The sequence below is a fragment of the Dama dama genome, chromosome 11 (genome assembly GCF_033118175.1).
Source record: "Dama dama isolate Ldn47 chromosome 11, ASM3311817v1, whole genome shotgun sequence".
Taxonomy (NCBI): domain Eukaryota; kingdom Metazoa; phylum Chordata; class Mammalia; order Artiodactyla; family Cervidae; genus Dama; species Dama dama.
In genome coordinates, this window is record NC_083691.1 from 89,748,516 (window position 1) to 89,771,547 (window position 23,032).

A 23,032-nucleotide genomic window follows, 5' to 3' on the forward strand; every position below is an offset into this window, starting at 1 on the left:
CACCTTTGCCTCACCTCTTTAAAACTCATACTAAAAGTCGTTGTTATATGCTCTGCCTTCAGTTTAGTCTCCCTCAAAACCTTTTTCACAAAGTCATGACACTGGCATAAAATTCAAATCTATTCGAATTTAACTGATTTAGAAATCCTTCATTGTTTTTGTGTGGCCTACAAACATTTACTGCTAAGAGGCATGAAGCAGAGATACTAGGAATCTCTAGAGAAGGGTGGAATGCATGTCTTTTGAAAAAGCTTTCCATAGAGAATCATTCTAATGTGATATAATAGCTGGGATAGTTTTATATATGTCAGCATTGAAGAGAAAAAAAATGTTAAGAATTCTTGTCTCATAAGGTAAAGTTTGTTCTCTGTGCATTTAAGCCTTTTATCTAGCTTCTTCCAGCTTTGATGTCTTTGTGTGGTGCCACTCTTGGCCTGTTTATATAATTCAGTAACATCGAATTGCTGTGCACTTAATAACCTTGTGGTGTTTTTTTCACTAACTTATATCCCTGTTCATTTTCATCCTCGAGTTTGCTTTGTAATTTGAGTTCTCTTACTGTCTGCTAAATTAGATCTCTTATTCCTTGTATGTGAATTTGAGTGTCTTTCCCTAAATGGTACCCCCTTACTAGTCTTTAATGTTCTTAGAAGACTAAGAAGAATTAAAGTCTATGGTCGGGTGTGACTTAAATAACTTGTGTAGAAAGAGGGAAAGAATTTTGGAAGGAACAGAAATTTTGCTTGACTCTCATTTTATGAGGTAGTTCTTAATGCTTGTTCATATTTTATTATAAATCTTGACTAATTAAATATATAAATAAGAAAGAGTGTGCACCTTCAATCTTCTTTATTTTGCCTTTCTAGGAAGCTATATTTACAACCTTGATTAGAGAAAATGACCCGGAGGTAAATTTTGCAGTTAAATGCTTTTGTCCGCTTGTTGAATTGATAAAAAGCATTGTTTGTTTTATTGTTTTCACCTGTTAAGAATTAAAGAAAATCTTGGCACTAGTTTTAAAATATTGAAGTGATGGAGATGTCATATGAGTCTTCTCTTGGTAAAAAAATAAGAGATAGAGGATAAAGGAGTCCCTTCTGTGAAATATTTTTTAGATTCTGGACCATATTAACTGACTTGGATAAATATTGGGTATATTAGGTATTTTGGGTAAATGTTATGTAGATAGAAAAAAGATTATACTTCCTTTTAAAGCATATTGTTTCACTGATCATTCAGATATAAAATTAATACCACATTATCTTTACCTATATAGTCATTTTCTTACTCATGGGAGAGGATGTCACCTGACCTCTGAAAAATGAAATTATTGTTAATCTGTGTTTTGCAGTTTGATACTTCAGCTATGTGTGTGTGTGTTTTTTTTTTCTGTGCTGTCTCAAAAAAAAACTACAGGTAAATGTAGATAAAATTTACGATCGATTTGTACATCTTGGTAACTTACCGGAAGATGGGCTTCAGTGTGTACTTTGTGTGGGACTTCAGTTTGGGAAGGTGGATCACCATGTATACATGAGCAATAAAAACAAGGTAACAAGGGCCCTTCTCTTTTAGCTGTTTATCTTGTAGAGAATATGTAGCTGAACTGTATATTCAGTATGGTCTGCAACTTCTAATTCAACTTCTGAACTGAAACACCTGTAAACATTATTCAGCCTCTGAGCAGAATTATAATATACCATCTTATTTTCTCCTGGGCTCTAATAAGAAGGAAGAACTCTTAGTTTTAAGGGGAAATAGAAACTTGCACAGGGTAGAAAGGTAATGTGTACAAAGACCATTATCTTATGGGGAAGTTTAGACTTGAGTTCATCTAGCCTTAAGTACCTTTGTGACCTTAGCTAAGTTGTTTACACTTTTAGTTCTTATTTGTAAAATGAAAGTGGGTCAACCAGGTATTTTCTAAAGTCCTTTCCAGTGTTAAAATACACAGAGATAATTCTGTTAAGTTATATGTAAAGAAGTAGAAATAATCATACCTTATTTTCATAATTTGGCTAAAGCCAAAAGGATAAATCCTTTTTACATTTGCTGTACCCTCTGTCTTAATTCAGACATGTGCCCATGAAAATTAGGGTTTGGTTAACTATGTCTTGGGGCTTCCCAGGTGGCTTAGTGGTAGAATCCGCTTGCTAATGTAGGAGACATGGGTTCAATTTCTGAGTTGGGAAGAGCCCCCGGAGGAGGAAATGACAACCCACTCCAGTATTCTTGCCTGAGAAATCTCATGGACAGAGGAGCCTGGCAGGCTACAGCCCATGGGGTAGCAGAGTCGGACATGACTGAGCATACGTGGACGCAACCATATATTACCTAGAAAGTTCGAAAGGATTTTATAGCAAACTTAACAGTATTTGCTCCATAAAATATACCTGATCTACCAAGTAGTAGATACTAATTTCTTTGACATGTTTAAGACATTTCTTTAATCATGTTTGTCAAAGTTGAGTAGTGTTAACCATATTTACATTATTGTTCAGCCATCACCACTCTGCATCTCCAGAGCCTCTTATAAACTGAAACTTCCTGCCCATTAAATAGGAACTCCCCATCCCCCCTTTTCCTAGCTCCTGGCAACCACCACCCTACCATTCACATTTGTGTCGCTCTGAATTTGACTGTTGATATTTTAGGTACCTCATATAAGTGAAATTGTATAATATTTGTCCTTTTGTGTCTGGTTTATTTCACTTAGCATAATGTCTTCAGCATGTGTTGTAGCCTGTGTCAGAATTTCCTTCCTTTTTGAGGCTGAGGCTGACAAAATATCCCATTATATGCATGAGCCACATTTTATCTGTCTACTCATCTGTTGATTGACACGTGGGGTTGCTTTTGCCTTTTGACTGTGTGAATAATACTCTATGAACATGCATGTACGAATACTTGTTCCAGTTCTGGCTTTCAATTCTTTTAGGTATATATTAAAAAATGAAATTGCTAGATCTTATGGTAATTCTACTTTTAATATTTTAAGAAACTTAATATTTTTTTGTCTTCTCCAAAGGCAATTCTTCAGTTAGATAGCCCTGAATCTGCTCAGTCAATGTACAGCTTTCTGAAACAAAACCCACAGAACATAGGTGACCATGTATTGAGCTGCACATTATCTCCAAAGATGGACTCATCAGAGGTAAGATTATTTTGTATCAATTTTTGTTTGTGCTTTTAGAAAATGAAGGAGACATAAAGGTTATTTATTCTCCCAAAGCTAGAGGATGTAATCTGAAAGTAATTTTGAGAATTATTCTTGGACAGTAGTCAAACTGGTTATAAGTTTAGTTTGCTTTAAAATTTTATTTTGCAATCACTGTTCCAGTTCTTATAGTTTATGGAACAGTGTGAATTTGTCTAAATGAGAATAAATTGAGGTAATCTTAGGAAATGTAGCATATATGGTCATATATGCAGAGCTATTCAATATCCATAGCATGATTATCTCCAGAATGCAGAATCTACACTGAGTCCATTTTTACTTCCTCCTTATAGAAGTTTGTTTTTTTCTTTTGTTTAAATTATATGCAAACTCTCTTCTTGTATAAGAAATAAGATTTTACAGTTTCTTGGCTTGCACCATAGTAAAAACACTGTCGTCGTGTTACTCGGTTCATATAACTTAGTTACTATTTGTTGAATCTGCTCTCAGAGCTGTTTTTCTCACACTCTGTTCTGAATTTATGGTCATTTGCTTTGTAAAGCACCTGTATACCTCTGCTTTTCTTTTTATTGGTCTTCTGAGTTACATCTGTTATTTCTTGGACTCTGTATCTCCTACTTTCTTGGATTACTTTCTGTTTGCTAGAATACATTGTCAGCTAATTTTCCCAGAACGTATGTAAGGCCAGTAGACCTTTTGAATCCTTGCATATTTGGAAATGACTTTATTTTTCTCTTACTTATTTCATTGATAATGTGTCTAGGTGAAGAATTCTTTGCCCATATTGTTCTTTTATTGTTTGTTTTTTTAGTGGAGAAGACAGACTGTAAGTAATTCACACACACACATATACACCTTATCTATTATAAAATAGGTTAGCTGTAATATATTGTGTGTGTGTCAGGTGGTTAAAAAGTGCTGTGAAGTACTGTGGAGACAAATCAAGATAAAAGGATACAGAGTGCTGAATGACCGGGTATGCAGGGGGATATGCGTATTTTAGACTGGTCAGGCCCCTCTGAGAAAGAATTATTTGAGAGACCTAAAAGAAAGAAGAGAGCAAGTTCTACTAACATAGCAAGGAGAAGAGGTCTTTAGAGAAAATAAGCTCTAGGGCCTTAAGGATAGTTTGGTGATTTGGGAGGATCAGTATGATTAAGTACAGTGAACAAGGCATTAACTTGATTTGGATTTTATTTCCTACATTCTGCAGATCTAAAAATTGGTATGTTCCTTCACCTGAGGAAAATTTTTCTCTTACGTCTTTGAATATTCTCTTCAAAGTTTAATGTTCTGTCTTTCTGAAAGTAGCACTTGTACTGATACTGTGGATGCTATATCCTATTGAATTTTAAAAATTTTAAGGACAGTTCTTTAGAGAGTATTCTTTAGAGTTGTTTTTAAAGGAGTTCTCTGAAATATCTTTAGTCAGTTTTGTGTGCTTAATTTGTTCTCTCTCATGCATTTGTTTTCTCTCTTACTAATTTATAAATAAAAAAGCAAGTTAGCTAATACAGGTATCTGGTATAGATTTCCTTCACTATCATATAGGTTGGTTTGTTTTCTAACAAACTTTCTCTAATAAGAGAAAACTGTTTGTAAGCACTGTGGTTAGGGTTTATACTGCCATCTTTAGTTTTCTTTATACATCATTACAAAATAGACGCAATACCTTACCAGGTATCCTAGTAAAGAAGGCCTTTACTCTGGGATGTCAACTCTCACACCAGGAACCTCTCTAGAAATATTATTCAATTTCTATATAGTAGAGTTCTTGGCTTTTAATCTGACAAGATCTAAAGAAAGATAATTCTCAATTCAGCACACATGATTCCCACAGAAAAAGCCTTCAGCTAGTATGTAAAAGTTCTGAAATGGGGATATTTTTGCTGTTTTGTTCAGTGATGTATCCTAAGTGCCTGGGTCAATGCTTGGTACATAAGCACTGAATTTTAATTCCTTCTTCTTTGATTTTGGGCTCCAGGACATTGCTTTCTTGGTGGTTCAGATATATATTTAAAAGGATTATTGTTAAAATTTGTCCAGCATTTCTGTATATTTAGTGTAGAAAGCTTTTTAAGTCAACTAGTCTCCTTTATAAATATTAATAGAAGTCTTTTAAAATTATAATTTCACACAAAAAGATGTTGATATTTCAGGTTTTATTCTTAGCAGAAGTGGCATTGCCAGGCTTTTAAAGTTAAAATTTTCCCTATTATCAGCATTATGGAAACTTATTTTTTTCATTAATTTCTGTGTATCATTTATTCTGTATAACCTTATTTAGAACTCTTTAAAAATGGGGGGAAAAGTTCTAGAACATGATAATTATATGGACACTGAGAACTACCTGTTTTGATTTATTTTTAAGGTATGGTTTTGTCTTTTTTAGCTTAGATTTTTAAGAACTGAAAACACTGCATTGATGAGTAGAATATTTTAAATCCAGTAGAATAGACGCTAATAAAATATGGAATTATATTACAGGTGAAAGCTGAGAAAGACCCAGAACTAGGAAAGGAAAGGTATGTTTCTTTAAGTTTGCTAACATTTTTTTAAAAGTTAATTACTGAATTTTATTTCTATATTTTATGATAATTGTTTACTTACAACAAAAAGTTTATCTTCATGATAATTTTGTGTGTATATGAGTGTTGTCAGGGTGTTTCTTGTTTTGTTTGGGGGTTTTAGGGGCCTATGTTTGACTTTGGGGCTTTTTGTTACTGTTCTTTTTGGTCTCTTTCAGATATTTACTGAATTCTTTTTTTTTTTTTTTAAAGGAAAAGAGAATGTATATACACAGTTTGTATTAAATATATAAATTTGACTTCTTTTAAAATGTTTTACTAAGACTTGAACAATTCAACTATGTTAGCATTATTTGCTAGACTTTTCTATTCCAAAATAGTTAGGCATAGTAGTAAATTTTCAATTTTTTTTGTAGAACCCTTTGAAAGTTCATTGAGTTTTTAAAATGAAGAAGATACTATTTAGTGTGTATTTTGGTATAAAACAAAATAACATGTATACTGCTTTATATTTTCAGAGGTTGAAAGTTTGTTCTTCAGAGTCTATACAAACTAGTAACTCGCCACTTTTTTGGACTGCATATGGTATATCCTCTGCTTAGTGACTTTCTCATCCTGATAAATACCATACTCATTACCACCTTTGTCCCACCAATGAATAAACCCCCGTTTTACTGCTTATCACTGGGAATCACTCATTGAGAATTCTTTTCCCTTTTATAGTAAGGAGTTTACCCTTATCTCCCAGTCAGTTGTAGTAAGAGCTTATCAATTTGAAGGAGTTTGAGTGTTTAAATATGGGAAGTTTATCTTATTTGATACACTGCCTCATGATAAGATGCCTGAAAAACAGAACGTCTTACAAGTTTTTGTCTCAATTTTTATAAAATGAGACTTTTAAATGATAAAGCTGATTACAGGTATCAGTTCAGTTCAGTTGCTCAGTCGTGTCCGACTCTGCGACCCCATGAATCGCAGCACGCCAGGCCTCCCTATCCATCACCAATTCCTGGAGTTTACTCAAACCCACGTCCATCGAGTTGGTGATGCCATCCAACCATCTCATCCTCTGTCGTCCCCTTCTCCTCCTGCCCCCAATCCCTCCCAGCATCAGGGCCTTTGCAAATGAGTCAACTCTTCTCATGAGGTGGCCAAAGTACTGGAGTTTCAGCTTTGGCATCAGTCCTTTCAATGGACACCCAGGACTGATCTCCTTTAGGATGGACTGGTTGGATCTCCTTGCAGTCCAAGGGACTCTCAAGAGTCTTCTCCAACATCACAGTTCAAAAGCATCAATTTTTCGGTGCTCAGCTTTCTTTATAGTCCAACTCTCCCATCCATACATGACCACTGGAAAAAGCATAGCCTTGACAAGACGGACGTTTGTTGGCAAAGTAATGTCTCTGCTTTTTAATATGCTATCTAGATTGGTCATCACTTTCCTTCCAAGGAGTAAGAGTCTTTTAATTTCATGGCTGCAGTCGCCATCTGCAGTGACTTTAAAAGTGACATCTCAAAGCTTTTTGGGCTCCAGAATCACTGCAGATTACAAGTATATTTATAAGCAATAGATTTGCTATATGTGTTCACACAGACTTTTTTAAGTTGCACATCATCGTACCAGTTACATTTACATGCCTAAGATGTAGAAACCAATTGCAGTGTTTGCTATAAAATAAATAACAGTGCCACATGTGATAATATAGATAGACCTGCAGTTTGGGCACAGTAACTGGCTGGTAAGTAAGTTGGCTCTTCCAAAAATCCACTTTATATATTTCACTTGACAGTTTCTTTCATGTGTGAAAGAATAGTTATTGTATGTGTTTTGGTCATTTTCTCTTTCATTGTTTTGACTTTTAAAATCAGGTGTGTCTTAATTTACAGATAGTTGTCTGAGCTTATGAAAATAATTTTTAAAGTTCTAGCACTAATAATTTTTAAATTTCCATTTTGCAGTCATTTTTTTCTGATATATGTATGACATTAGAGAAAAGAGATGTGGGATATTGCTGAAGACTTGACATTTCTTTTTTCTCTCTCTTTTTTATTCACATTTCTTTATTGGGGTGATCCTGAGAAAATACTGGTGCTTATTATATTTTTTTTTGTTAAATTCATTAATATGATCCTCTTGTTTATAGTTACTGTAAAGTGTTTCCTTTTTAAAAGAAATCTCACATGGATATATTAATAATTTAATAAAATTCTGCATTTTACCTGTTCTAACTGCCCTCCATGTCAGCATTATCTATCATGTGATTAAAACTGCAAATAAGGGTGCAAAATGAAATGTTTGCAAGTTCATTAGTAATGTTGGGAAAAACTCAGTGGCTGTAACTAATATTCAGTGTTACGTCTCATTCTAAAGTTTCTTGGAAGTTTGTTGTGTTCAGTCGCTAAGTCGTGTCTGACTTTGCAACCCAGTGGACTGCAGCATGCCAGGCTCCCCTGTCCTCTACTGTCTCTCCTGGAGTTTGCTCAAGCTCATGTCCATTGAATCAATGATGCCGTCCAACCATCTCATCTGCTATCAACCCCTTCTCCTGCCCTCAGTCTTTCCCAGCATCAGGGTCTTTTCCAATGAGTCAGCTCCTCCCATCAGGTGGCTAAAGTATTAGAGATTTCAACATCAGTCCTTCCAATGAATATTCAGGATTGATTGCCTTTAGGATTGACTGATTTGATCTCCTTGCTGTCCAAGGGACTCTCAAAAGTCTTCTCCAGCACCACAATTTGAAAGCATCAGTTCTTCAGCACTCAGCCTTCTTTATGGTCAAACTCTCACATCATACATGGCTACTGGAAAAACCTTCGCTTTGTCTATGTGGACCTTTGTCCACAAACTGATGTCTCTACTTTTTAATATGCTATCTAGGTTTGTCATAGCTTTTCTTCCAAGGAGCAAACAATCCATTTAATTACATGGATGCAGTCACCATCCACAGTGATTTGGGAGCCCAGGAAAATAAAATCTATCACTTGTTTCTACATTTTCCCCCATCTATTTGCCATGAAGTAATGGGACCCAGTGCCATGGTCTTCATTTTTTGAATGTTGAGTTTCAAGGCATCTTTTTCATTCTTTCACCCTTACCAAGAAACTCTTTAGTTCCTCTTCACTTTGTGCCATTAGAGTGGTATTATCTGCATATCTGAGGTGGTTCTACTTCTCCTGGCAGTCTTGGTTCAAGCTTGTGATTCATCAAGCCCGGCATTTCATATGACGTACTTTGCATATAAGTTAAAGAGACAGGGTAATAATATATAGCCTTGACTTACTCCTTTCCCAGGTTTGAACCAGTCAGTTCTATTTCTGGTTCTGTTACTTCTTGACCTGCATACAGGTTTCTCACAAGGCAGGTAAAGTGGATGAAGTAGATGTTTTTCTGGAACTCTTGCTTTTTTGATGATCTAACGGATGGTGGCAATTTGATCTCTGGTTCCTCTGCGTTTTCTAAATCTAGCTTGAACATCTGGAAGTCCTTGGTTCATGTATTGTTGAAAAGTCGCTTGGAGAATTTGGGGCATTACTTTGCTAGCATGTGAGATGAGTGCAATTGTGCGGTAATTTGAACATTCTTTGGCATTGCCTTTCTTTGGGATTGGAATGAAAACTGACCTTTTCCATTCCTGTGGCCACTGCTGAGTTTTCCAAATTTGCTGGCATATTGAGTGCAGCACTTTCACAGCATCATCTTTCAGGATTTGAAATAGATCAACTGAAATTCCATCACCTACCCTAGCTTTGTTCGTAGTGATGCTTCCTAAGGCCCACTTTACTTTCACACCCCAGGATGTCTGGCTCTAGATGAGTGACCATACCATCATGGTTATCTGGATCATTAAGACTTTTTTTTACAGTTCTTCTGTGTATTTTTGCCACTTCTTAATCTCTTCTGCTTCTGTTAGGTCCGTACAGTTTCTGTCCTTTATTGTGCAAACATGGAAAATGTGTGTATGGTGTTAATCTTTGATCTCATGGCCAGCTTTTATTGTATACCTTCTCTGAACGTTTTGAAACCCTGCTGTTATGGTGGGATGGGGATAGGATGGGGATGGGAAATTAGATACCTCTGTACTGAATCCTGCCTTCCTGAAGTCCTTTTTTGGTCTAGTTTCCAGAATATGATTTTGTTTTCTTTGATCTTTTAAAAGACTGATTTTTTTACTCTGGTGTTAATAATTTCACTTATTTGACTTCTCAAACTTACTCTCCAAGTTAACTTGGTGAACACTGAAGCTTTTTCCATATTAGCCAGAAAACTAGATACTATTTGAATCCTGTGAAGAAAGCAGTATAATTTTAAAAGACTGACACACAAGAACAAATACAGAATTAAGCTATTTTCCCAAGTAGACTCATGCTGTCTGTCCGAAGTGTGGACCTACATACTGATTCATTATGTTAAAAAAGATAATAGCTTTTTAAATTTACTGACAAAATGTAAATATGGTAAACAGGAAGGACTTGCTATATCCTAGAGCCAGGAATCAAAATCACCGTTTTTCTCTTTGTAAAGCCCGATAAATTGGTAGTTTCATATAGCTCTAACTTGTAAGCCTTTAGGGTTAATGCTCAGTTCTATAATGAGGTAGGAATTTGAATTAAGTCATTATTGGAAATCAGTCTCTTAAAAATGAAACTTATAAATGAAGTTATAAATTTATAATTTAAAAATGAAAACTCACCTTTTGAGAAGTAATATTTACATGACTGCTTTAATTGAATATTAAAGACTTCACAGCTTTTTCTTTATCATATTTGTGCTTGGCAACAAATTTTTTCTTCACTTGTGTTAAGAATTTGAGACATCAAAAGCACCCATTTTATATTTTAGTATAAGGTATGCGAATTATTTCAAATAAAAGTCTTTAAATCTTTTCAGCATACAAAGGGTAGCTTATACAGATGAATAGAATATTATTTGATTAAAGTCTGTGGTTCCTGACTTTTTAACTTAAATAAATTCTTGAAACTCTTTGCCTTAACAGCTTTCGTATTCAAGAGGTGTTTCTCTGATCTCTTAGGAAAGTTTTCTCCTTTGGAATTTTAAGTTCACCATCTTTGAGGGAGGAAGGAATTGTTTATTGGCTCATATGATTAGACCCTAATATGATAGCAGTTTTTCCAAACTTTTAAAATACTATTAATGTCTCAGGACACAGGTAATACATCATCTTGCGGTAACTGAAGAGTAGTGTATCTTTAATTATTCTCTATAACTGGAAAGATTTAACATCTTCTTGTGATATAGCAAAGGCACCTACATACTTTATAATAAGACTACCTGTTTATGTAAAGGTGATCCTATCAGCTTTGCCATAAACTTAATTTCTGACAAGAGTATTTAAAAGATATTTCCCAAGAAAGTTTTCTTGTAAGTATTACTAATAAATATAGTTCTTGGGAGATTAAAAACAAATCTGTTTCACATCCTAAAGAAAGAGGTGACATATTAAGAGTGTGAACTTGCACTTTCTCTTTATGTTCCTTTTTGGAAAGGCTCACTTAGAAAATTGTAAATTTTAAAGCATGAGTCATTAGTTTTATGAACCATGAACTTATTTTACTGTTGGGAAGATAGGATCTAATAATAATTTGCAATGTCTTGAATTCACATTCAGCCTTCTAGTATCAGGGGGAAAACGACACAGAAGGGGAAAAACTGGTTATAACTTATGTGGGTAAAAAGTTCATATCAGTAGTCATAATATTGCCATTATTTCATTGAGCTAAAAAGAAATCATTAGTGCAGTGGAGGCTCTTTTTAAAATTTTATGTTATCTATAAATTTACATCAAAACTTCTTAACCATTTTAATGTTGATTGACTGGATTTCCCAGTGCTTATCGCTATTGCATTAGGAAGTTTTAACAGTTAGCATTGGCAGGGTTATTTATGATGGTTGAATTCTCATCATAGTTTGATTTTTGTTTGTGTTTTTGTTTGTATTCTTTTTGTTTTTAAATACTTTTAGCCCTGACTTGAAAAACAGTCCAGTTGATGAAAGTGAGGTGCAAACAGCAGCTGATAGTCCCTCTATTAAACCTAGTGAGGTTGAAGAAGAATCTGTTCCCAACGTTCAAACAGGAACTTTTATACAGCAGAAAGAGCCTTTTGAGGAAGAACCAGAAAAAACACTATGTGTCTCTGATTTTGCTCTTGAAACATTTGAAGTTGAAACTCAAGGAGAGGAGGTCAAAGTGGAAATTCCTCTTGGAGCGTCCACGTCAGCCAGTATTGACTTATTCACTGAAAATGTAGGGGACTCTGTTTTAAATCAGCAGGTATATACCAGTGACTTTGAGAAGGAAGAGACAGAAATTATTAACCCGGAAACAGAGTTATCAACATGTGATAATACATTTATAGAAGAAAAGAACATCAAAGGAATTCTAGAAGACTCTCCATCTGAAGCAGATTTCTTTTCTGGGATTACACAGTCTGTGATAGAAGCTGTAGCTGAAGTAGACAAACAAGAAACTGTTTCAGAAATAGTACCATCTACTTGTGCTGTGGCCTTAGTACCTGGAATTTCTACTGGGGATGAGCAAGCAGTGAGCACAAAGGGAATTTCTGAAAAAACTAACATGGATGAGAAGGAGGAGAATGAATTAAACACTAAGGAAGCCAGAATGGATCTGAAAATAGGAAGAGAGAAGGCTGAGAAGAATGATAGGATGGTTACAGAGAAGCTGGATAAGGTTCTAGCTGCAGTGAAAGAAAAACCTGCAGAAAACTCAGTGACCAAGGCATGTCCAAATAAAACAGTGGTTCAGGCCAATAAGCCTGATGAAACTGGTAAAATTAGTGTGCTGGTTGCATCAAGTGCATCTAGCAGTAAATCAGGCATCAAGGCTGATGTGGTCTCCTCTACAAAGGCAAAAGCTACGGCTTCAAAATCTGAAAACCAGAAAAGTTTTCTAAAATCCGTACTCAGAGATCAAATAAATGCTGAAAAGAGGCTTTCAGCCAAGGAATCAGGTCTACTTAAGGCTACAAGTGCCAGGTCAGGCTTGGCTGAAAACAGCAGTAAATTAAAACCCATTCAGAGCGGTGTTACCAGAGGAAGCAGTGGAAGGATCTCGGCCCTGCAAGGCAAAGATTCTAAACTGGATTACAGGGATGTTACAAAACAGCCTCAGGAAACAGAGGCTAAACCTTCAGTCATGAAACGGGATGACAGCAACAATAAGGTGAGGAGGGTAGGAAGAATGGCTAAGTGTCTTTGAAGTGATAAGTCTCTCTATTGTAGCTAAGGAGTAGGAGATGTAATTCCGTTTTATACGTTCATCTCCTCACTCCTTTTGCCCCCAAACTCCCTTTTCCCTTTCTTAAATGACTCCATTGATTTAAGCCAGTAGACAGTTAGAATAATAAGCTCAAATTTGTAATTAACATGTGAAAGCATTATTTGGATAAAATATGGTCAGTAATAAAACTTTGAATTAAAAAAAAATTCTTCAGTGAATCTCCTGCAGTGATTTAACATCCTGCTTCTGAAATGGGAAACTGTTTTTTCTTTTAAATTGAAGCTTCATTTATCAACTTACTGATAGACATTGTAGCTATTGAGAAGAAAAGATCAGTAAAACTGATTTTAACTACAGTTTATGGAGATGATGCCTGTACTGTTAAAATGATTGTTGACTTCACTTGAAATACCTATTAAATATTTGTATAATTAAATGTGTTTGGGTAATATTTGCTTTCTGCATTCTTTTTTTGGTTTTAAAGGACATTAATAATCTAGTTGTAAATTTTGTTTTTCTGTGTTTCTTATTTAATATTTCAGACTCTGACAGGGCAAAACACTAAGAATCCTAAAAACACCACTGGTAGAAGTTCAAAATCCAAAGAGGTAAGAAACAGTCCATAATATGGACCCATCTGTTCCATCATACCATGAGAGTTTGTCTACCTTGTAATTTGTGTCTCTCCTATAGTAATTAGCTTGGTATAGAGCAAGGGACAGGAATGAGATATTTTACTTTTGACCTTACTACCAGTTTGTTTTCTGACCTTGAGCTAAGCTAAATAGTTTGTGTTCTTAGTGTGGGGCAAAAAGTTATACAAGGATGGAAAGGGAATTAGAAAGGGAGACACCTACAATCTCCTCTCAGTAGGAGTTAGGTTATAATACAGAGTAAAGTCTTGTGTGTAAAGGAGATTGACTTTTGACTGGAGTCCTCTCCAAATTGTGGTCCTTTTGGTATGGTTCAGTTTACCCTAACTAGATGGACTCTAAGGGTTACTGACATCTACTGCCAAATAAACATACTATAATTTTTATTTGGCTAGTTGGTATTTTAGGTTTCTGTTACTCATAGATTATTTTTTCAGTTATTTTACATTTTTCTTCTGGTAGGGGATAAATTTGAACCTATTTTATTAGGGCAGGGAGAAATGTTACTAGTTTAAAAAGCCAGAAGTAAGGATTATGGTTTGTTTCATGGCTTAATAAATTGATCATACAATTGTGTACAGATTCCTTCTCCTGCCTTCAAATTAATGGGGCATGTATTCTAATGCCATTATTATGTTTGCTGGTAATTGACCATTGATAGCATACTAAATGTGTAGGAGGCCTGCCAGGAATTGATTTTCTTTAGTATTGGCACCATTTTTCAAATCACAGATAACTCTTTTTTTTTTTTTTTTTTTTAGTTTTCTTCTTTTTTTTACATGTAGTTATATTTGTCATTAAGTCTTAGTAATAAGTTTTCCATGTAACTTTCTCAAAACATAAACCTTATATAGGCATACCTTAGAGATATTACAAATTTGGTTCCAGACTGCCATAGTAAAGTGAATATCACAGTAAAAGTGAGTCACATGAACTTTTTGGTTTCCCAGTGCATGTATGTTATGTCTGTACTATACTGTACTCTTGTTAAGTGTGCAGTTGCATTGTGTCTTAAGAAAATGTACATACCTTAATTTTAAAATACCTTATTGCCAAAAAACACTATCATCTGAGCCTTAAGTAACTCAATCTTTTTGTAAATGGAAACATCAAAGATCACTAACTAGAGATCATCATAACAAATATAATAATGACGAAAAAGTTTGAATAATGTGAGAATTACTGAAATGTGACAGAGACATGAAGTTAGCAGATGCTGTTGAAAAAGTGGCTCCAGTAGACTTGCTTATCACAGGGTTTTCACGAATCTTCAGTTTGTAAAAAATGTATCTGCAAAGTACAATAAAGCAAAGTATGCCAGTATCTTAATATTGCATATCTTAAAATATGTATTATATGTGTAAATTCATCAGTGGAACAATCTAGTTAGCTGTTAATTTTCTAGTTTCATTTGAAGTGCTTTTAGTAGTCTCTGAAGTCTCCAAAACTCTTGCTAGATATCATTTAACATATGGAAGTTGTAAGCTTTGACATTATATTGTTTGATAAGTGCTTTAAATGCAGTATTTTTGTGCACCATATTTTAAAACTCATACATCATTTAGGAAATAATTTTAATCTTACTGAAATTGAATTGACACTGTTAGGATTTACCTTAGGCATTGTTTACTCTTTGGCTTTTTGTGGCTTTGAAAAATAATTTCAGCTTTAGGAAACATCTCTATGCTGAAATTCTCATACTGTCTCTTGAAATTCTCGCAAATGATAGATATGTCATGCACATTTATTGAAACTATTTGGGACCTAGCCAGTTATCAGCAGTTGTTCACAATTCTGATTTTTTAAAAAAATTTTTCCAACAGGAACCTTTATTTCCATTTAATTTGGATGAATTTGTTACTGTGGATGAGGTTATAGAAGAAGTAAATCCTTTTCAAGTCAAGCAGAATCCACTGAAGGGAAAAAGGAAAGAAGCTCTCAAAAATACCCCTTCCTCTGAACTGAACTTGAAGAAGAAGAAGGGAAAGATCTCTGCTCCTCGTGTGGTTGAGGGAGAGTTATCTTTTGTAACACTGGATGAGATTGGGGAAGAGGAAGATGCAGCCGCACAGCTAGCACAAGCTCTGGTCACTGTGGATGAAGTAATTGATGAGGATGACATCAATGTGGAAGACATGGTTAAAAATTCAAACTCACTTCTTACATTAGATGAGTTAATTGATCAAGATGATTGCATTTCTCACAGTGAAACTAAAGATGTTACTGTGCTGTCTGTGGCTGAAGAGCAAGATCTTCTCAAACAGGAACGCTTGGTAACTGTGGATGAAATTGGGGAAGTAGAAGAGCTACCTTTAAATGAGTCAGCAGATATCAGTTTTGCTGCTTTAAATACTAAAGGAGAAGAGGGAAATACTGGAAGGGATTCTATTGGGTTCATTTCTTCTCAGATGCCTGAAGACCCTTCTACTTTAGTTACTGTAGATGAAATACAGGATGACAGCAGTGATCTGCATTTAGTGACTTTAGATGAAGTAACTGAAGAGGATGAAGACTCTCTGGCAGATTTTAACAACCTTAAAGAAGAGCTTAATTTTGTTACTGTTGATGAAGTTGGGGAGGAAGAAGATGGAGACAATGATTTAAAAATTGAGTTAACACAGAGGAAAAATGACCATCCCGCTGATAAGAGAGGTGATAGAAAAAAGAGAACTGTGGACAAAAAGAAGACAAAACTTGAAGCTTTGTCTCAAGTGGGCCCAATAAATGAGAATATTATGGAAGAAAATCCGAAAACCATGATTGAAAGACGTTCATCAGGTAGATACTTAGAAGTAGTAATTTTTTTTTTATGAGAGGACTACATTTAAATTTTTTTAAATATATTTTATAGTATTACTGATAATGTCATTTTTAGCCAACAGATAGTTGTGGCCAAGTGATATTTTCCAAAGAAATATGTTCAAGATTCACTAAGTTGTCTTAGTTCAGATCTTATGCCTAAGTTACTGTATCTCAAGGAAAAAATAACAAAAACAGAAGGCAAACTAGGGTACCCAGATTAGAATTGGAATGACAGTGTTATATTTGTATTATTGAGAATAATACAGCTTTGGTAAGTAGAAGGCTATTTATGTCTGACTGCCTCTTAGTTTTTGCTTAGACACAGAATTCAGGAAAAAGTTTGTGAAGGTACCATTTCACTTTTAAGTAATATTTTGATGGTATACAATGATAGGTCAGTTCACTTTTAGTACTTTAGGGAGAGCAAGATAATTTCCAATACAGAAATCTTGAGCGATTTAGCCATACTAAGAGTACAAAATACTAGAAAGATCCCACAGACTTGTGGAACAAAATAGAAAAAAATGTGTGTAGGTTCTTTAAGAAAAGCAGGTAGCAAAGTATAGTTTTGGTCAAGATAAATGGGAAAATGAAAGGAGAATCCTTAGACTAATGCTGAGTGTTTTAAAATAGAATTCTCCTATTTTTTTTTATTAGAAATAGGTTTCCTTTCCAAATTTGTATAGTCTGTATTTTTTGCAAAGAAGTATTTTTTGTATAGTCTGTAATTTTTTTAAATTAAAACTAATTTAAACACTGTTACTGTTGTAATAAATTAGACTTTCTCTTTAAAGCTACAGTGCCAACCAAGAGAGTTAGAATTGGAAAAATGCCACCATCAGAAAAAGCTGTCACAATGGAACCAGCGAAAGATGAAGAGGCCTTCCAAATTAGTGAAGGTAAACTAAGATTAATTGAAGTGGGAGAGAGAGTAACACGACATGAGGTGGTGGTGGTTAAAGTTCCAAAGATCTACTAAGAAAAGTATCGAAAAATATTGAACAGGGCAAGGGATAGGAGTGAGGGGAGGCAGGCTATTAATAATTAGATCTGGGTAAAGTTTTTTATCTTTGCATTAAAGTGATTAGTGGAGTGGGATAATAGAATAATAGGCGATCCTGTTGTAATTTGTTACTAATTTTCATGGAAATGATCCATGAAAGGTTATTCTGACCATGTTGCAGCATCAAGTAGGGATCGTTTACTAGCTAATTGTTACTTGTGGACCAGGCTTCTCTGTCCATGGATTCTCCAGGCAGGAATACTGGAGTGGGTTGCCATGCCCTTCTCCAATGTCTGTTATATTCATAGCAAAATGCTGAATTCCTTGTACCATTGTCTCTGCAGCATCCTCATTGCCCTCTTGCTTTTGTATCCCATGTTCTCTAAGGAAAGTTCGCCAGCTGTGATGCAGTCCAGGCTGGTTGACCTGGCTCTCAGCTGGGTCCTCCGTGCTGCTCCACAGTTTATCTAGGCCTCCTTCCTTTCCCGTTTCCTAACCAGGTGTGATAGAAACTTGAAACCCTTCTGCTTTTTGTCAAACTGGATAAAGTTTTTTTTGTTATAGTTTTACTTGATTTCTCTGTATCATTTGTTACTGTTGATCATGTGCTCTTTCTTGATGCTCTCTCTCTTGGCTAAGTGGGTACTCCTCCTTTGTCTGTTCTTCTCCATTAACCTCTCCTTGATACCAAACCATAGTCAGTGGTTTTGTTGTTGTTTAGTTGTTCAGTTGTGTCCAGCTCTTGTGACCCCACAGACTAGTCTGCCAGGTGCCTCTGTCCACAGGATTTCTCAGGCCAGGTTACTGGAGTGAGTTGCTGTTTCCTTCTTCAGAGGATCTTCCCAACCCAGGGGTTAAACCATGTCTCCTGCATTGCAGGCAGATTCTTTACCATTGAGCCACCAGGGAAACCCAGTCAGTGGTTTTACTAACTGACAAATGCTTCTAGCAGGATTTCATCAGAGCTTTCCCCCCCCTCAGGATTTCTATTGTGATGCGGCAGCTTCAGCTATCAGCTTGCTTAGTACTGCCTCATTTCCACAGAAAAATAAAGAAAGGATCACGTCTTTACTGCTTTTGTAACCATTTATTTTCATTATTGGGCAATATGTTTGATGAAGAACCTAGCTTAAGAAAGTCATTACTTAAACAGTTTTAAATTTAAAATAATTGTTTTAATCTTTTAATTATTATGTAACTATATATATTAATAATACATGTCATTGTTGTTTTTATTATTAAATTGTGCCTTTGGAATGGTAGGAGCAAATATGTTTGAGAAAGCTTGTTACTCTGGTAAGGGAATAAATTCTTACAGCAAGAGATTGGAGGCTGTTTTAACCATCAAGTCAAGAAAAGGGAGACAGTCTTTTTAATCAACTCTTTGGGACTTGATGACTGTTAAGATAAAAGGAATAAAAGAAGAGTAAATAATGAGTTCAATAGTTTCTAACCATCCCCTCAGATGTGGTAAACAGTGGCCCAGTTACATGGGCAGAGCACTGAACTTGAAGTCACAAATCTCCCATCACTTCCTGGCTATGCAACCTTGAACAAAATCAGTTTTTTACCTCTTGTGGTTTTTCTTTCTCCATTGTGAAGAAATATGGATAATAATGATTTGACCTGCCTATCTCACATGTGTTAAAAGCCAAATGGGATATATATATATGAAAAAGGTTTGTCAAGTGCTATAAAACAGTTAGGTATTTCACCTACTGAGGGTAACTAGAATTGCTTGGAACCAGTTTTTGGTTTTGTCTTCCCCCAAGATCATATTATGCAGTCTGCTGATAACGTTGAGTTCTTTCTTAGATGTTAATTCACTTTGCTGGATTTGAATGTTTGTAATTTTACTTGTGATTCAGTCTAACAAGGGTCTCAGTCCATCAGTGTAGACTCTGTTTTTCTTGGTTGGAATGACTTCTGTAGAGGCCGTCAGAATTATTCTCTGCTCGTGTGCTTTTCCCTTTAATCTACACTCTTCTCCCAAGCCAGCACTTTTGCATCACATGCTAACTGTTATCCATAATGTAGAACCTGAAGTTCTCCCATTAACCTTTGAATTTTTTCTGGAATCATGTATAAATATGCTGTTAAACTTCAGTCCCATATCCTTAAGTTCATTTAATAAGGTTGAACCAATTTACCCATTTATTCCTTATATAAAGACTCTTGGAAAAATAGTTGGGTGAGAAAGGTTTACTTAGAGAGATGATCCATAAATTAGTCTTTGAAGGCAGAGATTATCTGATATTAGCCTCACAAAATCTAGAAATGAACCTATTTGCAGTGAAGGAATGGAGATGCAGATGTAAAGAATGGACTTTGTAGACACAGTTGGGGGAGAGAATGAGTGGGATGAATGGAGAAAGTAGTATCAACATATATACACTATTGCGTGTGAAGTGGATAGTTGGTAAGAAGTTGCTGTGTAACACAGGGACCCAGTCTGGCGCTCTGATGACCTGGAAGGGTGAAATGGAAGGGAGGGAGGGGATGTATATATATACATAATTATGGCTGATTCGCGTTATTGTATAGCAGAAACCAACACAACTTTGTAAAAATTAAAGACAAATCTGTAAATCTATTTTGAGTAACTTTTTTTCTTTGAAAAATTTAATGACTTTAGTTGGTGAAGAATCTGGATTAGAGGATTCAGAACCAGAACAGAAACGCAAGAAGATTGAGGACTCTTCAGGGAGATCAGTGGCACCTGATGTCCCTGAAGGTAAAGTAAAAATAACATTTTTCCTTATTCACGTGAAATAAAAATTCAGTATTATAATAAGTATTCTACTGTTTAGATAAGTAATGTGGTGACCTTGCTTAGATGATTAGAGTGGAAATTAACAAGTTTTGCACACTGGCATTTCTGTGTTTTGACCTGGCAAAGATATTTTTATTGCACTCTTGAAGTCTGGGATATGTACTCTCTTTGCTGCTCTGGTAAAAATTGAGTTATACTTTCCCAGACAGAAATTATAGTTGAGTATTAGGACATGCTGGAAAAGCTTAGCTAGCAAACTTTGTTCATGGCCAGCTCAGATGAGCTGGGGGGCACCTTCTTTGTTTACCTAATATATTCCTCAAGCAGACAGTTGCCTGTCATTTTGCCTCTTCATACCATTATACCGTTTCTTTAAAAAAAAAAACCAAAAAAAAAAAAAAAAACCAGTGGATTCTTAAGAGATTTATTTCAAAGACTGCCAGATTCTTTTCCAGTGCCCTGGCATCCTGGAAGCTCTGGGATATTGTAGAATTCATTTAAAAATAAAGACCTCAGTTTTGTGATTAGAGGTTTAATTGCTCTTGACTGCTGTGTTTGTGTATGTATAAATGTATGCTGTGCTTAGTATGTTTGTCATGTTTAGATAAATTTATTACACAGCTATAGAAAAAATAACATTGATTTTTTTTTCCCCTGCCTCTTCCCCTTCTCTTTCTGAATTTTCAAGATTTAGACTTTCTTGTACCGAAGGCTGGATTCTTCTGCCCAATTTGTTCCCTCTTCTACTCAGATGAAAAAGCAATGACGAATCACTGCAAGAGTACACGTCATAAGCAAAATACAGAGGTGAGTTCTTTATTCCTAACTCAGAATCTTCAGGTGTTGCTACCACAGTCAGAGTACTGAAGTACCCTTACAAAATGTACGTTCTTTCCCTTGGAACAACTTTTTAAGGTTTGTGCCAGTTTATTTGTGTCCTTCACTGTATCTTGCCACTAACTTCTAGCTTTTATTCCTTATTTTCTGGTAGCATTTGCCAGAATAGATTTTGTGTATTATTTGTCCCATGTGACACTCCATTAGAAGTGTGGGAAACTATATAATCTGATGCCCTCTTGCAGAGTCATGGACACATAATATATTAATGTTTTGGACTTGTCTAGCCAAAGAATCCACTTAACTTTATTTAAACCATTTCCTTACTTCCACTACCCCCTTTTGAAGTTGTATATCTTTGGGAAGCATTTAGATTACAACCCCAGAGAATCATCATTAGCCATAGTTGAAACAGTGGTTCTCATTTCCTCCTGAATGTTTGAGAGTTGCTCTATAGTATCCTCTATGTTTTATTTGTGGCACAGACACTCACCTAACATTCTTTGAGCTGTTATTTATTTGCTGGAAGCTTATTCAATCCCCCAGTCAACTTAAAGAGTATCTAAACCCAAGGATCTAATCCCCAAGATCACATAGCTAGTTAGGGGCAGATTTAGGATTTGAACCTACTTTTGTTTTATTCTAGGCTTGTGCCCTTTAACATTGTACTATGTTACCTGTGCTCTTAAGTTAACATATCACTTTTCCACTTGAAATCTTCCACTGGCTTCATATTACCCTTAGAATAATATCCAAACTTCTTATTGTGGGTCTTTAAGGCCCTACATGATCTGATTCTTTTCTGCTTTTCTGACCTCCTATTATTGCTCACTGTGTTCCAGCTTTTTTGTTTCTTTATTTTTCCTATATTAAAGGCCCCTTTGCACCTTTATATTGCTATTCTTTTGCCCTTTCGTTACCCCTTTTGTCTAACTGGTTCTTCATCATCTTTTAAATCCCAGCTCAAACAACAGCTTCCCTGAAAGGCCTTTGACAGAGAAAAGACCTAGCTAAAATAGAGAACTCCTCCCACCTAAAAAGGATCAGTCTCATTTACTATACTGTCTTTCTTTCCCTTATAATACTTACTGCCACCCCCCAAATTATCTTAATTATTTCTTTATTATTTCTTTTTCCCCACTAGAATGTAAGCTCCATGAGGTAAAGGGTCTTAACCTATCCTGTTGACCACTGAGTCCCCAAGCATCAATATAATGCATAGTATATCATAAATACCAGATGATTGATGAAAAGAAGTAATGTTAATGTAAGGCACTGTGTTTCTTTAATCTTTATTTTGTAGGATCAAGCTTTATAAATTGTAAATACAATGAAATGTATTAGGTATAATTGTAACACAGCAAAGCAACATCTAATAAATATTTTATATTGTGAATTACTTTTAACAGAAGTTCATGGCCAAGCAAAGAAAGGAAAAGGAGCAGAATGAGGCTGAAGAAAGAAGCTCTAGGTGATTGAGGGGGTGGGGGGAAGAATTCATTAGAAATTTGTTTAGGGTCCAGTTGATTTGTGTATTTTTGTTATCACTTAATTTGTAATTTTTGTTTCAGAAGCAAATATTCATGTTGTACAAATTTCTGATTGCCCTTGATGTAGAGAGACTGATGGGGAAAGTATGATGGGTTTGATTTTTATATCAAATCATCAGGCATGGAGAAATATCTTTTAGAAGTGTTAAAATAAATGTTCCTACTGTATATTTAAAATACCATGTTGTGTTTGTGGCTGATTTATTAAAGACTTGCTTGCCTCTGGTTGCAGACAGGCTTCTCTACAACCACTGTGACTTGGGGTGCTTGGGGATTCTTTCTTATGTTACTAGGAATCAAGGCATGAGTGTTTGGCTTTGCTTCAGCTATCCTTGTACAGGTCAAAGATTTCTTAAAATTTTCAGTTTTTCTAAAATTTTCAGTTTTTCTGGATAAAATTTAATTATGGCATGCTTAGCCCAGGTAGGTTTGAGTAAAACTTTGCTTGAGTT

General features: G+C 35.3%; 1 protein-coding gene across 4 annotated transcripts in view; it reads left to right on the top strand.

Annotated features, from left to right (window-relative positions):
* ZNF638 (zinc finger protein 638) overlaps positions 1-22,760 on the top strand; it is an 83,955-nt gene extending 61,195 nt beyond the window's left edge. For all 4 annotated transcript variants that reach the window (XM_061155672.1, XM_061155673.1, XM_061155671.1 and 1 more), the window contains 11 exons: positions 867-908; positions 1,417-1,551; positions 3,029-3,154; positions 5,666-5,703; positions 11,687-12,905; positions 13,505-13,570; positions 15,439-16,393; positions 17,212-17,316; positions 20,056-20,154; positions 20,882-21,000; positions 22,440-22,760. In XM_061155672.1, the coding sequence (XP_061011655.1) occupies positions 867-908; positions 1,417-1,551; positions 3,029-3,154; positions 5,666-5,703; positions 11,687-12,905; positions 13,505-13,570; positions 15,439-16,393; positions 17,212-17,316; positions 20,056-20,154; positions 20,882-21,000; positions 22,440-22,505 (2,970 nt within the window). In that variant the 3' untranslated portion in view covers positions 22,506-22,760. The remainder of the gene's footprint in view (positions 1-866; positions 909-1,416; positions 1,552-3,028; positions 3,155-5,665; positions 5,704-11,686; positions 12,906-13,504; positions 13,571-15,438; positions 16,394-17,211; positions 17,317-20,055; positions 20,155-20,881; positions 21,001-22,439) is intronic.
* The last annotated feature ends 272 nt before the right edge of the window (positions 22,761-23,032 follow it).